We start from the raw sequence: 18,097 nt of genomic DNA, 5'->3' as shown, positions 1-18,097 counted from the left end.
CCTTAAAAACAGTATAAAATAGCGAAAACAACAGGAAAAATCAGTTTCACTTACATTCTATTCAGATGTGCCAGTGGTGTTAGCCACCACACATAAATTTCCACCAGGGTTGGCATTTAGGCACTTTCTATTTCCATATGTATAGGCTTGCCTCTGCTAATTATGCTAATCATGGGCAGAGTTGGCCACTGTGAAAAATAGTCACATTAGACACTCCACTGACCGCTAATACTGCTTAATGTGTGGTTGAAACATACATTCATCCCTGCCTGAAAGGCAAAATTTTTCCACGTTGCTGGTCTCATTCAGACGAGAAATGAATTTATTGAGCCCAAGAACCATTTCTTTTTTCCCTCCCAAGTACCAAGAAAATGTTCAGCCTTTCTCCCTCTCCCTTTACTTTTTATACGTTCATGGTGCAAAGACAGAGGCAAAATGGTGCAAACTTGAAGGTGACTGGTGCCACTTTATTTCGCGCAGACCAAAGACAAAGGTTGCTCTTCAGCTAGGAAAGAAAGGGTGCCACACTATATTGATTGAGTTTTCATTATCCCATTTTCAGTTGCATTGCACCCTTTCTCAGTACTTTGCATTCAATGTTGCAAAGACTGACAGTCCGGTGCCCTTTTTATAAAAGTGTTGGCACCAAAAAAAACAGTGTAAAGATATGTTTGAAATTACCACTTTAAATGTGGCCACATGATGAATACTTCTGTTTTAAAATTGCTGCTTCAAAAAGACAGGTAGGGAGCAGTCTGTGTGTTTCCTGTATCATGAAGACCATGCGTCTGTAATATGTATCTATAACTGCTCAATGTGTGTTTATTTGTTGGAGGGTGGTCTTGGTCTGACTGTTAAAGAGAGAGTGTGTGTGTGTGTGTGTGTGTGTGTGTGTGTGTGTGTGTGTGTGTGTGTGTGTGTGTGTGTGTGTGTGTGTGTGTGTGTGTGTGTTGGGGGGGGTGCTGAAAAAGGGGATGGAATGAGGGAGACCTGGATTGAAGGATGGTGGGAAGGGGGGTGAAATAAACATTTAGAAGTGACCCAGGTTGACTCTGGTCTTGTTTGTTCTCTCTACCAGTGAGGTCCTGGGCCCTGAGCGCTGGGAGTTTATTTATCTAGCTGGGGCACCACCACGCGCTATTCACCTCCAATAATGCCTCATAGAGCTCCCTTTCTCTGTCTGAACTGGGGCGCTGTGTGCGCTCCGATGAATTATAGCATTTACCTGCTGTGCCGCTCTGAGGTTTGTTTAGAAAAACTGCTCCAAACGCCGAAATGCCCACGTGTGCATTCGCTCGTTTACGCAAACTCAGACGTCTTTTCGCTCATCCAGGCTCTCTTTTAATCAATCTGTTTCCTGGTCTGATTCATTGATAGCTGGCTAAGCTAGCACTTCAGTCTCTATGCATTCATGCAATGTGGACTGTGTATGGTCTTTACCTCCCCCTTTCCTATCCTCTTTCTACATGGCCTCTTTATGGGACATGTGGTGCGCCTGCTATCCGGATAGGCCCTGTCTCACTGCACTCATATTTGGACAGCTTGAGTCTGTGTACATGTCTGTCATGCATCACCCAAACTTTGCCAAGAAGGATGAGTTTAGTTAATGTAAGAGTAAACACCGCCACTTTTACATGGAGGCCATTTATTTCCTCTCTTTTCCCAAACAAGCTTTTCAAATGGGCCTTTGTAAAAGGGGAATAATCGAAGCTGAAAAGTCTTACCATACAATACTGAAAACAATTATACAACAATTATATAAAATGAAATCAGATTTTAGTAAAAAATTCAAGCTTAAGCAAGCAACTTGTCACTCATACAAACCCAGACTCTCACAATCCTTTATGGTGGAAGAACGACATGCCTCAGACCGGTCTCGCACTTCATGTTTGTTCAAGTAAGACAAGGGAAGGCAAAACAAAACGGCAGAAAAAAAGTGTCAGCTAGCTGTAAACCTTCCTCCCTGTTCCTGCCCCAACCCCCCAATGTCTGCTCTCATCCTTCTCTTCTTCCTGCACCTCTTTTTACGATCTCTCGCTCTCTTTTCTGCTTGTGGACAACACAACACCCAGACTGGGTCACACGTTGCTCAGCTCACACCAACTTTCCCACTCTCAAAGGTGGGAAGGCTGTATAATAAACGTTAATCATATAGGATAATGTACGTTTACAGTATGCAAAGCTTCATTTACAGAGAAATAACAGAAACTGTGAAATTATATAAATATAATAAAGACTTTTAAATCATATATGATGCTGAAGAAATAATGAAAACAATGTCCATCAATGTCGTATTGTCCTCGGGTCTACAGACACTTTCCAAACAAATATGCTACTCTGTGATACAATGTTACAAACATATCTTGTTAAACAAGACCTGTGTTAATAAATGACGGTATTTTGATGGGTGATGTCTGTCTCAGATTCTCTCAGTCACTGAGCAGTAAACCAGAATAGTCCTTAATCCCCGTGTCAGACTAAACACCCTGATACTGTGGTTTTCATTCTTACCTATACAGGTGTGAGGACTGAAGGCATGACAAACCCTTGTACTCTTTTGTTACATGCCCCTGCAAATGCACCAGTATCCTTGAGGCAAACAGAAATGATAGGAAATAAAGGCTGTATACAGTGGAGGTATATTTGCTTTGCAGCGCAGGTACGCATAGCAGAGACACTTTACCGACCTCCCTGTCTACTCTCTCTAGACAGACTCCACTGCTGTGCTCTGCTTCACACTGTTTTGGAGTAGGAGGGGAGGAAGCAATTAAAAAAGCCCTGGTGGCCTGACTTCAGAGAGCAGGCAGACAGACAGGTAGAAATGTAAACAGCCATACACAAAGCATAGGCAGACAGACGGGTACGCAGTCAGGAAATTCTGGCAGGCAGACAGACGGCTGGGCAGAGTGTACACAGCAAAGGTGGCCAAGATGACAAGTGTGTGTGTTTGTGTCCTATGCGTGAGTAGTGCAGGGGCGGCCTCTAGTATGAATATATGATGGGAAGCATATGCCCCTTACACATTCACACACACCCACACACACACACACAGCTCACACCATGTTGGCAGTGTTAACACATACAGTGTCAATTCACAGCTAGTTTATTCTGAACAGGATTCAAGTGGGAAAGCTTTGTTTATGCAATCTGGAAGAGCCATTACATTGCATTAGAAATGTAATTTCTTCTAAATTAAGAAATATGCACAGAAACAGTACAATAAAACTTAAAAACTAATGTAGAAAAAGATACCCTTAATATGAAATCAGCTGTCTTATTAGAGAGAAAGAGAGAGAGAGAGTGTGTGTGTGTGTGTGTGTGTGTTTGTGTGAGAGAGAGAGAGAGAGAGAGAGAGAGAGAGAACTAACCTCTCCTTGTTACCGAACCACTTTACTCTCCATTGAGGCCCTAGCAGCTTTGTCAATGGGCTATTGGTGGAAACAAGGCAGGCAGAAACTTTAGAAACATGGCCACGGCCTCTTAAAGGCACAGCATTCCTTTTCAGCACCCCCCTGTTGAACTCGCTCAATCCCACAGCAAAACAACTGGCACACAAACATCTAAACATCTCCTTTAAGAGATGGATCTGCCAATTAGCTCAAGAGGTAATCCTGAAGCTTTACACTAACCAAAATGAAACCAAAGAAAAAAGAGACCGTGGAAATGCAAACTCTTGCTTTTGTTGCAAATCCAGGCATTTGCAGCATCAAGCCAATAATTTCAGTGACTACATTTACACAAGATTGTTTTATTATTATTATTATTATTATTATTATTGTGCCTGATACAGGAACTTATTTAAATTCCTGTGTAAGTGAAGCGCACAGCCTCAAAACACTTCTCCTGACACCAGCAGCGTGTGATTTCTCAAACACCTCCACACAGCTCCTGTGGGAGCCGCCTGTCCCCGTCCTCTAGTGACATGGTGGGCTTAAAAAAACCCATAGAGTCTGTTTATATTCACCAACTGCTGTAGCGCTTTTAGAGTGTGCAAAACAGGTGGGTAAACTTCAGCTGCATTCACTTATATTTTTTCTTCTTGAGAGGAGGAGGGAGGGGGTTTTAGGGAGGTGGTGCCTGCTTGCCTGCCTGCCTGCTTGCCTCTTGTTGAATGGAATCCAAGAATAGTTAGAGACCACACAGGGAGCCGAGGGGGGAGGGGTCAGAGCCCTCAAAGATGGCTAACCATTCACACAGTCCATCTGCTGCGGGGATCAGCCCCGGCACTGAAAGCCTGGGGGTTTAAAAGGAATTTGGCCAGTGTGAAAAACCAAATAAAGCTGCATCTACCCCTGAAAATGTACAGATAACCTGAATCTAAAAATGCACAGAAAGAGTGGAGAAGAGAGCACTGTCACATCTAAAGTTTTGTGAGTCAGCATAGAATCACAAACACAGTTATGTCTAAAGGACAAGCGACAGATAGTCGGCGTCTGTATGACAGAAGAGGGAGATAGACTATTGTAATGCAGTCTTGTGTTTGTGTGACTTTTTAAGACATCAACAGACATGAGCGAACAACACTGAATACACCGTAGAATACAACATACACTATATTCCCCATCCACAACACAGGAAACAGAGACATGGACTACAACGCAAAAGGAAGTTAATACTTAATCTACAAGCTATTTGGTTCAAGTATTCCTTCAATACGGTGTTGACAATTCTAATTCACATACAGAAAAACAGAAAGACAACTTGAAACCAGCTCCACCTTATCTTAGTCCTTGATTTTGGCCAGTAAGGCAGTAAGTCTATCAGTCACTGAACAACTAGTGCCCTCCCATGGCACCGAGATGACTAATCATGGCCACCCTGCATCTTCCCACCAGCCACTGTTGTCATTCAACCTCCATTTAAACCCAGTGGGAAAAACAAGCTTGTCAAAATGTACAAACTACCCTCAGCTGACTCTTCTGAACAAAAAGTCCAATAAATCCAACCACGGACCTAAGACCGAAACTCACAGAATGATGCCAAGTGATGTAGTATTTGTGTGAGAAACAGTTACAACACCAGAGTATGTTGCTTCATATGAACATCGCTCAAAGGATCAATGGAAATCTCTCAAACTCACCTTCCACCCATAGCTGTTCGATGTCCGTTTCGATGGCTGCGACTCGGAGTCCCACAGACAGAGCCCCGAATACTAAGAGTCCAATAAAGAGGACCTTCCCACAGTGCTTCTGGATGTGGCAGCCCAGAGAGAACAGGAGGGCCTGGAACCTCGCCCGGATCCACAGAGGAGCTTTCTGACCTACAGCCTTCCCCTAGTTCGAAGCAGGAGGGAGGGCGAGAAAAGGACAGAGTTAAAATCACTATGTCACCACACATAAATAATGCATCATTGCACAACTCTCCACAAAGGCAGGTTTCCTAGAGTGTATCTCTAGATGTGTATCAAGTGTGAAGAATGTCTGAAGCATAATGAGAACTTACATCCAAGACACTGGATAACACATGCATCTGTATTCAGACAGTCTTTCTGTGGAATTTAAGGTGACACTTTGTATAACATGGTGATTTGATGCCAGTGCTGTCCTACCAACAGTGTGTAAGCTGTCAGATTCCTGCTAAAACCTATCTATCTGTCTATCGCTTGAACTCGGTCCAGACCCGGGACAGGATCTCCCGTGACACCCCACATCTGAGATGATTTAATCTGCACAGTTGTGGCAATGATTTGTACTAATGTTAAGTCGTCGGGGGAAACTAGTTCCTAATAGTTTAAACGTACAGAGTCAAGAGAAACAGCAATGAAAAAGGGTTTTAAAAAAAAAACACAATTTTCATCAATACAGAACAAACCCAGGACTTAATGGAAGCTACAGTAATTGTAAAAACTCTGAATATTGTTGCAGTCGAAGCCTTTTTCAACCTTATCGAAAAGGTGTCACTCTGTATGAGACACCTTATGTGAATCTGGTCTTTAGAATGCAATAAAAAGTTATCACCACATGTGTACTGCTGTGGAACAGCATAGTGGTGGTTAACTGTTTTTATTCTGCAACTATTTGGGTAAGTGGAAGCCTTGTTCAATCACTGGTTGCATGAGTCTAAACTAATACTAACAAAATGAGCTGGTGATGAATAAAGTTTCAGCTGACATCTATTTCCCCGCAGTAATCTACAGTTGTTGTTTTTTTTCCCCTCTAATTTGTAAAATATCTGTTAGAATCTCGACTTTAGGGCGAACCGTTCAGTTCCTGTGCTACAAATGTCACTGCTGCAGTACGACATTGCGCTGGTGTTGTGGCTTCTCTCAGCAGTGCTGAAACACGTCCAAGCATCCGGGCGGTCCAAAGATGCTTTGTCAGATCAAACTCAATCAGTGAATTCCTTTACAGGACCCACCACATTTCCAAACAGACCCCGGGCCAGTGCGCTCTCCGCTGCCTGCACAAAGCCAAAAACACGCACGACACGACTGGGATATGGGAACAAACCCTCACTCACTCCCTCCCGTTGGCTTTAGCAACATAAATGAATGGGAGCCTGGTGTCCATTCAAACAAACAGCAAAGTTAACAAGATGCCAAATATAAAACACTTTATTCAAGTGTCATGCGAGCTCGGACTTCAAACAGGTTTTGTTGCATTAAGCATAACATTTCTGTTGTCTAGCCTATATTTGACCCTCTGATGACAATTTCTATATATTTTTATATAAATTTTATTTTATTTATATATTTTTTTGCTAAATGATAAACAGTTAAACTGAAAGACTCGTGATTTCACTGTCGTCTCCCTCGGAGGAGCTCTGCTGGTCCTCCGGACCCCGGTTTGGGAGCTGCTGCTTCAGCCTACCCTACATTCCCACATGCGCCCTCAACTCACGATTAGATCAGGGCTAAATCAAAAGCTGCCTTTGAAGACTTTTCATTCATATTTTGCCGACTGAATGAAAGCTGCCTTCATAGTAAATCCACACTATACTGCGAGCATTGTATCACCTTTGAGATCTGTTTAAGTGCGAAAGCAGCGTGGCAGTAGCTGGGTCTCCGGAGTACGTCTGGATTCGCAGGCTGCTGGGAGCGCGTATAACTCGGGGGTAAATCTCCATAGACGCCGGCCCCTGGGACCCCGCGATCCGAGGCCATAGTCCAAAGAGGGTGAACAGGGCGCAGAGCGAAGCGACAGAGAATCGGTGCGAGTTCAGAAAAAACGACAATAATCCAACATAGAAGAGGAGCGCATCCAGCACCGCCGGCGACAAGTCAGAGAGACGTTTTCTAGTCTTCCTTGGACCCAAACAAGTCTCGAAACTCCATCCCAACATTATGCGCCGAAATCCGTATAAATCCCTCAGTCTTCATTCGTCCCGGTGGTTTATGAAACGACGTCTCAGAGAGGAGTAGTAGTTGTAGTAGCTAGGAGTAGTAGTAGTAGTAGTAGTAGCCTATGTCTGAGCCGTCCGTGTCAAGTCTAACTCCGATCCCGTAGCGGTAACATTTGGAGAAGTTCGCCTCTCGGCAAATCCTGAAAAGGGAGGTTTGATGGAAAAGTGCTCCGGCTCCCATTGGCCAAGGAAGAGGCAAATTACTTTGCAAACATCGCCTATTATTAGCTGCTAAGCAACAGCTCACCAAAGTGGAGAGAGAGGGGGACCACCCAGGCTGCTGCTGCCTGGGCTGGAGGGAGGGAGGGAGGGGAGGAGGACGGGGGAGGAGGAGGAGGGGTAGGGGAGAGAGGAACTCTTTCAATAAACTCTGCACAGCCGCGCACGCACCTACGCACGTACGCACACACGCGCGCGCGCACTCACGCACACAGCTTGCTGCCTGGCCGCCTCACTTGCTCTGTGAACATTATTCCCAGTGGCCGGGTCCTCCAGTTTGTAAGAAGCAATCGCACATGCCATCTATTGATATCACAGCCACGCACGCACGCACACGGTGTTTCTGTTTCATCAGCAAAGGACAATCAGTGAAGGGAAAAAAAAGAAAAAAAGAATTTAATTCAGCTTTTTAGACAAGAATGTAAACATGTGATTCACTTTTCTTTTCTTTTTTTTGTATGGGAGAATTACACGTCTTTCAGCACTTTTCATATCACTTTAGGCCATCTTTTGGAGCCTCACATTTGTTACAGAACACCCCAAAAGATTAATTTTACCCTCTCATGTTTTTGCTGCCAGTGCAGTGTGTTATAGGCAGCTGTGAGAAGAAGCGTGCGTGTAGGTTTTTAGCAGGAACAGCTGTAACCTCAACTCTTGTGGCTAAAGGCTTCTAAAAGTGGGTTGATGGGCCTTCTTACACCCTAGAAAATATAACCACACCTTGGAGCTGCCTGGTTCAGTGTGACACTTTTGGAAAGTTTCCATGTCTTGCAATGCATGATTTCATGAGTTCAGAGAGCACTTCACCTAAGAACAACATTTGAAAATGAAAGAAATAGACAGAAAGACTGAAAGAAAGAAAGGGGGTTCTCAGACCTGATTGTTTCTAATCTCTCAGAGAAAGAAAAATAGGTTAAGGAGTGTCTTGGTGGTTTGCTAATGTAAGCACCCATTGGCCCCACTCATGACAGTATGGGGGTGAAGAAGAAACACGTTACCAGATTACATTCTCTGCCTAAACACCAACCTGTGCTGCTGTGTAGAGCATGTGTCAGGTGGCTGGTGCTAATTTGAGGCCCTTTGGGGCGATTGTAAAACAATTTGAAGCTGAAGTAAAGCAATTTGAATGTAGGTGTCGGTGCTCTACGCTCATTCTGTTTGTGACAGCTACAGTAGGTGCACGTTCATTCGAATCCATTATGTCCATCATGACTGTTTACATGCATGGAGACAAAGGACACGAGAAACAGATTGTGGATGCGCTAATCTTGTTACTGTTATAAGGACTGGGGATCAGCATCGTGTCTATTTAATGTAGTGCTTCATCGGGAAAAGAAGTAAGGAAGTAGATAATAATTAAATATTTATAAAAAAGTGCAATGACAAATGAAGTCAGCTTCCCTGACAGTCCCCTTTTCCCCCCTAATTGTTTTGTTTTGTGTGTCTAAGATGAATTGAAGTGATTTTGAGGTCATATCTGTGTCTGCACATAATGATTATTCTTTATTATTGAATAATCTGTCAATATTTTTTTTCAGATTGATTTAATTAATAACATTTACTCTATAAAATGTCAGAGCAAAGTGGAAAATATCTATAACGAGATCCCAAAGCTCGACAACACTCCAAAATCCAAAGATATACAATTTACAATGACAAAACAAGAAAAAGAAAGTCTATATGTTTAAAATAAGCTTTATATGTTTGTATTTTGTCTTACTTTCACAGATTTTATACAGTGTTATACTTACATAAAATGTTTTTTTGATATTGTTGTATTGTACACCATATATATACTTTATTTGACATGTTTGTCTAGTACTTAAATACTTAAAGTATTACATAGCAAGCTACCGTATAGCCAACATGTTGTGAAAGTTGTATGAAAGTGACTGTCAGGATAAAAATGATGATGTTCATGAACTGAACATATTGTACATTTTTAAATTGACATCCATAAAGAGTTCAACAACAGTGTCCAACATGATATGCAGTTTTTTCTAGCTAAAACAATACACAAAAGATGATGTAATTCTACCAATAATCAAATCAAAATAATTATTAATGAACTAGGTACAGTTACTCAAGTCCTGCAATTTAGAGTTATTGTACTTTACGCATACTATGCTACTTTATACTTCTACCCCACACCATTTCAAAGGTAAATATTGCCCTCTTTACTCATTTCAGCTGAGTAAAGAGCAGCTTTCTACACTAGTTACTTTGAATATTAGAATATAAAAAACATGATAAGCCTATATAATAGAAAGTGTTGTTATAGATTAGGCTGACTAAACTATATAAAATAGTTCAAATAAGCTCTACCTCAAATAACTACAACAATAAAATGCTACTTACACATTGATGTATCATTGATTGATGTATTAACAATCTAACAATACAATATAACATGGGTCAAGTACTTTTACTTTGATGCTTTGAGTACATTTTGCTGATAATACTTAAATAAGGTTATGAATGCAGGACTTTTACTTGTAGGCTAATGATTTTTGTTCCTTTTGTTGTATTGGTACTTTCATATAAGTGAGGGGTCCGAATACTTCTTCAACCACTGTTCACAATCATTATGAAATAAATTATGATAAAGCTCTAAATTGTTTTGTTTGCGTTTACTTCAAAAGTGGGATTTTGTTCACTGAAACATGTCAGAGTAAAGACCACAAGTCACCAGTCTGGCTAAATAATCAAACATTTCTTAGAAGCTATTAAATAAATTAAAAGGCTGTGCAACTCTCAGTCATTATCTCATTATCTATCACTACCTCTTTGAACTTTTTATTTCAGATCTTCATCTTATTCGGCATTCCTATACTCTAAATAAATAAATGTGGGTAGAAATGGGCAACATTACATTTTAACACTAAGTCTTTGGTTAGAAAAAAGCAACAGATATGCAGCTAAAGATGCCGTTTTAAAGCCTTACATGTGTAAAAGAAATAATACTGGAGTCAAGCTGTTCTACTGGTCTCCTCAAATCTCTTGGTTTATCTTGGATAAACAGGATGTATCCACTGACTGCATCAGTCTATCTATTGACTTGGAACGTATATCACAGATACTGTGGTAAACTTGCCATTTACCACCACACCACAGCTCTCTGTGGCAGTTAAATGATACACAGGTCTACATATCTATACAAACGCACCTCCTCACCCATCTGTCCAAATGGAGGCGACCATACGTTCTTGTAACCCGCTCACGTTTCTGTAGTGGCACAGGTTCGGCCTGGTTTTTTTTCTGCTTCGCTGGAACTGGGTATAGTTTGCCTGGACTGGGTTGGGTCGGGTTTAGTGGTAGAGGGAAACAGGCAGCTGGAAATGGGAGCTAATGTGGAATGTGAGGAATTGGGTTGTGTAGTAGGGGGCCCCCTCAAGCCTAACAAACTCAGGGAGGTCCGAGGCCTGGTCTGGAGGCCTTGGATAAATAAACCATCTTAGATGACCATGCGCTGTGCAGATATCTGCCATCACACTGCCCCGGCCTCCAAACACAAACCGCCCAAGCCTTTGCTCCCTCCTTCCCTTCTCCATGTCCTGTGTCCCACATGGTCCCTCTCCCTCCCTCCCTCCCTCCCTCCCTCCCTCCCTCCCTCCCTCTCTTTATCCTCTCCATTTTTATCTCCTCTACTCGTCCGTTTTTTAAGATTAGTTTTTTGGGCATTTTTGCCTTAATTTGACAAACGAAATGGGAGAGAGAGAGGGGTATGACATGCAATAAAGGCCCCGAGGCTGGAATCGAATCCAGGACGTTGTGGTTATGGCATGCAATATAACCGCTCAGCTACCTCTGCCTTTTATTTCTGATTTATTCTTAACACCTTCATCTTTCCCCTCTGTTTCATCTGCTTCTCTACTCCTGCTCTTACTCCTTCCTCCCCCCACCATCTCCATTCCTCTATTTCATGTCTCCCCAGTGACTCCATCCATCCATCCGTTCATCCATGCATGCATGGCTGGCTGTCCGTCCGGGGTTCTGTATGTGCTATAGGCAGAGCTACGGAACCACTCTGGCACTCAGCCATCGCACAACAGCCAAGACGCCCAGGGTTCAGGCCCAGAGAGTGTTTATTTATCGAAGAGAGAGGCAGTGAGGCAGCTCATGACTGCATTTCTTCTTTTTCTCTCATAAGAAGTAAGTAAAGATGGATGAGTGAATAGAATAAAAGAGGGATCAAATATATGAATAATGTTGTTATTTACTGGAGCAACCTTGATAGTCATAGTAGAAGTGAGATAAAAACTGCAACCATAAAAGATATTATGGGATATGACATTTCAAACAACAGTGCTGTGTATCTGGGGAACATTGAGGAGGTTCCACAAGGAGGAGGAAGATATTCCCAGGAAAGGAAATATTTTTGACAGAAATTTGAAACAGGATGCCAAACAAGTAACTTAACTGATTAAACATGGAAAAATTGGAAATATATTGTCTATAATACATGTCTGAGTACCCACATGGCATCTGTTTGTTGTATGTTATATATATTTGTACTATTGTCACATGTTCCTGGTTTCAAAAAAAAGTAGAGCGGTGAAAATCCAACTTACACTTTAAAACGTTATGTCAGAAGTAGTTATCTTTTAAAGCCTAAAGGGAAAAGTACCCTTTTAATGTTAGTCCCTTCTGTCTTAATGAGCTGTAGTGTGATATCAATGTGTCCTCGTAGATAGTCCCTGGCACAAACAGCTATCGCACATAATTATAGAAACATGTTGAGAACACATAGTCAAAGATGTGTATTTTTAAAATAACCTTTATACACTTGCATCTAAATGACAAAAAAAGACATAAAGTTCAGAAGCTGTCGACATATACAAGAAAGTCAGATGGGAGGAATGAGATCTACACACAGTTATAAAGCTTTTACATCCTAAATATAAGGTTGAGCTAGACTTACTATATATATAGAAAACTAATCTGGCCCCAAAAACCTAAAAAAGAAAGAAAAGATGTTTGATGCAGGTCTGGATCAAAAATAAAGACCCTATTAACATTACACAATCACTGAGCATTCTGAAGGCAATTGAGGGCGTATGATAATCATTTTTCTACCCTCTCATTACACCCTGTGTATACTTATCTATGTGTGAGGGCAATTTACAGCAATTTCATTATGCAAACCACTTTAAAGCATATAACTAAAGAGCATCACATCTAGCTCTTAAAAAAAGACTGAAATATAACAAAAAAGGGAACAAATCCCAAACACATTTTGGGTCAAGGCTAATCCAAATGAACAAATCATTTTCATGATAACCAAAACAGAATATTTGGCTATGGGCCGGCAGACTAGACAAACAAAGCTGTTTGAAAAACATACAAAGAGTTTCTGTGATTTGATGATGGGAAAAAATACGCGCCATGTTTCGGATGAACCAAAACCTTTTTTCAGTCTTAAAACATTTTCATTTTGGTTGTTTGATTTAAAGTTCACAAAGTCATCTTGCATATTGTTGGGAAAACCCATGAGAGGTTTTTCAACTTTACTAGTCTATAATTACATGTTCCTCAGATATCAATGAAAAGGCAAAAAGTTGCCCGGTAGCAGAGAGACACTTTCTGCATTGAGCACTTCTGTCAGTCTCAGAGCAGAGTCGGAGCTGCCACCCACAGTCTCACACAAGATTAATTATGATAATGCATTTCTTTACCCCTTTGTCATCGTAATGAATGGTTGCCTTTCTGGGGGAAAAACACACAAAACACAGAGAGAGACAGAGAAACACACTTTTCTTTAAGTCTTTGTTGGTGCGGTTGTAACAGAGGTATTGTCAGACGCAGCTAGCAGGTGGTAATGCAAACTCAGACCTGTAGCTTTAAAAGAAAGCACAGAACCTCACCATTGCATGTGTGTGTGTGCATATGTAAGTATATGTGAGCAAACATAGCTGAAACAATGTAGCTTTTCAAAAAAGCCTTGCAATATTGTGACTAGTTACAAATGATGAGCAGGCCTATTAGAAAAGCTCCAATCCAAATGCTTTGAGACAACAAACAGCTGTCTTTTTAGGCACATAAATACATTTTTGAAGAACTGCAGTAGGAAAATTTGCCTTTTGTTTTTATAACAGGAATTTCTTTTAACCATTTTTTTTTCTTCTCATCTCTTTTACATTAATAATATGACATATCTAATAGCTTGCAATTCAGGAATCACTCTTGTATCCATTTAGTTCATTACAAGTAGCCTTGGTCTGAAATTGAGCAGTTTAAAGTGATTTTAAGGCAAAGTGATTGTAAAATTACAGTGCAAAAACCATAATTGGATATTTGAGATAGAAAAAAAAAGTTTATTTTTAATGATTTGGAAAAGCCAATCTGTTTGCAGTTACAGCTGTAGATGTTATAAACATTTTAACTAATGAGATTAAAAGAAAAAGGTCACCTGAGGGTGTAAAGCAGGTCAGTCTTTTGCTTTGTCCTGTGATTTTACGGCAAAAGCAATTTAAGATGTGATCGCAATCAACCACCCAGTCAATGTTTAGTTAATTAGCTGGGGGCCTCCACAGTGACAGACAGGGATATCTGGCTTAGTGTGCGTGTGTGTGTTCGTGTGTGCGTGCGTGCATGTGTGTGTGTAAGGCATGTCACTGAGGTTGTTTTCCCATACATGGGTTCTGTGTCCCCACACACACTCTTTGTTGGCTAAGCAATAACAGCAACTGTTGTATCCCTAAAGCTTGTAAAAAGAGTGTTTGTGTGCAAGTATTCAGATGTTTAAGTTAGAGATGGGGTGTGTCTGCATGTGTGTGTGTGATGGGGGGTAGCATCTTGAAAGGTAATGTGCGGAGAAAAAAAAAGGAGGGAGGAAATTCATTTGTGGCCGGAGAACACAGAAGACAAATTGAGGAAGTGTTGTGCTAATGTGTAGGGGTCAGCAGCAAACACACACAGGTTTCTGACTGACTGCCACTTGGGTGGCCTGCTCTCTCTCTCTCTCTCTCTGTCTGTCTCTCGCTCACCCACGATCAGCCCTCAAGCCATGAAGCCACCCAGCTACTCAGCCAACCCCCCAACCCGGAGCTCAGACTCCACCCCACCTCTCTGTGCATCTGGGTATGACTATGTATTGCACATTTTTTCTCCACCATCCATCCAGTCCGTCTAAGGGTAGGGATCTTTTTTCTATTTCCCACCCTTAGGGTTCCACAGAAGCAAAAGCAAGACATCATGTATTCGCAGAGAATGTCTCAGAGACCAGCATGTGTGAAGGCGCTCAACATGTTCACATTTTAGCCCTGAACACACATTTGTCCAATTTTGTTTCACCTTATTTATCTTTGAATGTTAAAACCATCTAATTCCACGCAGATGACTATCTCATATTTGTATACAAGTCCCCTAAATTCCAACATGACACATTTGGTATCTTTGGAATTCATGGGCTCGCCATTAAAATGTTTGGGTGCAAAGGTTTGAGTTTGTAATAACCAGTTGCTTTAGGGGGATAATCTTCAACTGGAAAGTGTAAATGAAACACCGGCCAAACTATTTGGTTGCACATTTTCTGTTCCTAAATGGTGTTATTTGGTTGTTTCTTAGTTCAAATTTCACTTCATAAATCAAAGTTGTGAAAGGTAAAACACTTCCTCCCCAACTTTATCAACTTTCTTTATCTAACTTTCTTTTCTTTAACTTTCACAGACTTTACTTTGGACAGTTTTCATAGTAGCTTCTTCCTCAGTAGAAAGTAGTTCCAATAAAAACTATTGCCAGACATTTGGATCTTTGGATTATCCAGAATAACTTGAATTTTTGAAAAAAAAAATTGCACATCATTTTTCAACACGTTGTGCACCACAAACAAAATTCCATTCACCTCCATTGTATTCGGGTTGGGCCCAGAGGCCAATATCTCAGAACGGTGGCCCATATAACGAAATACGTCATGGCCAGAAACCACTTGTGATAAGTGGAGAAATGGTTAGGCTAATGCTTAATGTGATTTGGGAAAACTGACCCTTTAAACTACTAACCAACCAGCTGGATTTTATTTAGAAAACTGTGTTTTTGGAGGTGCATGTGAGACCTGAGACAGCATCAGGATAACATGTCCAGAAGTGTCATATAACACATTTATCTTCACTATAAACAGCAAATGTTGACACCCATTGGAATTTTCCCCAACCCGCTTTGGGTCCCTTCCCAGACTTTAAAACTCTGCTGTGAACAAGCCTTTCAATCTCCAGACTTCTGTCAACTTCTGTCCTAAAGAAGTGGTCTTCATGATTCACTCTGCAGACAGACAACTACACATTGTGCTTATACACTGAGTATGTGCAACAAAAACAGATATTTTCTGGCACAAAATAAAAAGCCAACTTTTAATGTCACTGCAGATGTGCAAGAGCATCTTCATTTATTAATGTTATTTCATCCTTGTTAAACGAATCTTGTGGGCAAATGTGTTGCCAGAAAAACGGTTAGCTGATGATAATCTGTGCATAAAAATGTTTTATTTTACAATTCACTTCTCTTCTCCCCGGTTTTGAGACACAGTTGTTTGGGATGCATAATTAGATAAAAATCTTACGTAGAGATGTCAGAAAATTCCACAAGGCTACAAAACCAAAGACCGACAGACAGACTGATATATGAGCTGCGGCTCGACATCTGATCTCCAGATCTGCAAAGCAAACATGCACATTTGTGTATGTATGTGTGCATTCACTCAAAGGGGTGCGAGACAGCATTGACTGGTTTGTGTGACAGAGGATTAACAATGGTCACACACAGGTAAGCCTGCACATACACCAGCAAACACATGTATGTGCTGGAAAGCGGGCTCAGCCTTGGTGGCGTTGCATTGAGGGGACTCTGGGGTCTCTGAGTAAATATACAAACCTCTACCCAAACACACCCGGCTGCCAGATCTCATCATGTGGTTGAAGACAGAGTTCAGAGTGTGAGACCGCTAAAAAGGTTAACACAGCCAAGACAAAAAGCAGGGACAAAGTGAACCTTAACTGTGGTTTTCACGATTTGTAGCTCAAAACTCAGGTGACAAATCTAGTCTGTCACCTTCTCATCTACTCTCTCTTGTTGGGTGGGGGAAATCACTAGCTTTTCGTGATCCAAATTTACAGTATAGAAGGAAATAATTGACAATGCAAGCATGAAAAATTAGGTATCTTCAAATGTAGAAGTACACAATGTGAATAAAAAAGGGAACAATGGAACAGGAAGATTGAACACAGGTAAGACAAAGGGCATGGAAAAGTACTGAACAATGAAGTATTTCAGTCTGTGAGCTGAAGCATTTACACATTTAGAGTAAACACAGCGAGAAGACAATTCAGCGGTGGGGACACATTAAGAATACCTTGTTTATTTAGCAGTTCATATTTTTAGTCTAAGTCTACATTTAGAGCCACAGAAGACCTTATACAAGTGTTTTATGGACTGAGTAGCACCCTACATGAGTAAACTGATGTTGATGTGTAAAATCAATAAAATGTCCCTCGAAAGAAGGAAAATGCTGGAGTGTGAATTTACTTTAGAAACAAAAAGTAAAAGGTGTTTAGCAAATCCAGTGTACTTCAAGAATCATTCACAAAGTTGTAGGCATATGGTACAGATGAAAGCCACATTAGTAATTGTCAATCTTAAGGAATTATCATGAAAACATGCCCATCTGACAGGCTAACAAGCTCTTCTAATGGACAGTAGAGATGGAAGAGGAGACATCATAATCTGTCTCTTTCTCTCTCTCTCTCTCTCTCTCACACACACACACACACACACACACACACACACACACGCCACAAGAGACAGTCTAAATGACTCCTCCAAGGCCACGGACACAATAGGAAACAGGACAGAATCACACACAAGCACCCCCACAGACATCCCTGTCCTCATCTTCCTTCTTCGTGACTAAGGAACTTCAAACCTGTAATTTAAGAAATGCTCTGCCGAAGGAATGCAATAAATCTTGTGACAGCAAAGGGGAAGAAAGGGAAAGAAGAGGAGAAAAAAGAAAGAAGTGTCAGGCGCGAGTCAGCTTCCTCCTCTGCTGTGTTTGTGTGTGTGAGGGTGGGATGTCTGTGTTAACTGATACAGGATCAAGCTGGGTGGTCCGGGGCCTACACATACACCATTTTTGTGTACAAATAAACTTAACCCCCCACGCCATTGTGGTCACCCCTCCCACATCTTTTTTCCCTCCATCTCTGGTCTTCACAGCTGCAGTGTGCACGTTAACACCCATGCACACTCAAACGTGGACGACTCTCCTCCCTCTCAAACAGGGTAAATTGAGTAATTGAGCCCTGCCATTATAGGAGACAGCAACAGTCTGATAATAACTAGTGTGGCAAAACAATTACAAAGATCTATCTCGAACTGACAGTCAACTTGTCTCTCTCAAACAGTTGACATCATTGATTTCTTTCAGCGTGTGACTTAACATACCGTTTTTGTTTATCTTCTCAAAGTGATGAAGACACATCCCAAAAATTCCTAAAAGATGAACAAACAAATAAAAACAAATAAAACCACCAACATGCTGATG

General features: G+C 41.3%; 1 protein-coding gene across 1 annotated transcript in view; it reads right to left on the bottom strand.

Moving 5' to 3' along the window:
• ptch2 (patched 2) overlaps positions 1-7,102 on the bottom strand; it is a 29,451-nt gene extending 22,349 nt beyond the window's left edge. Inside the window, exons 1-2 of the mRNA XM_039816633.1 lie at positions 6,956-7,102; positions 5,081-5,273 (exon numbers count right to left, since the gene is read on the bottom strand). Coding sequence (XP_039672567.1) covers positions 5,081-5,273; positions 6,956-7,102 — 340 coding nt within the window. The remainder of the gene's footprint in view (positions 1-5,080; positions 5,274-6,955) is intronic.
• Positions 7,103-18,097: the final 10,995 nt, after the last annotated feature.

This window comes from Perca fluviatilis, chromosome 11 (assembly GCF_010015445.1).
Source record: "Perca fluviatilis chromosome 11, GENO_Pfluv_1.0, whole genome shotgun sequence".
Classification (NCBI taxonomy): domain Eukaryota; kingdom Metazoa; phylum Chordata; class Actinopteri; order Perciformes; family Percidae; genus Perca; species Perca fluviatilis.
The sequence above is the reverse complement of the archived record's forward strand: the minus strand, read 5'-3'. Positions and strand labels throughout refer to the sequence as shown.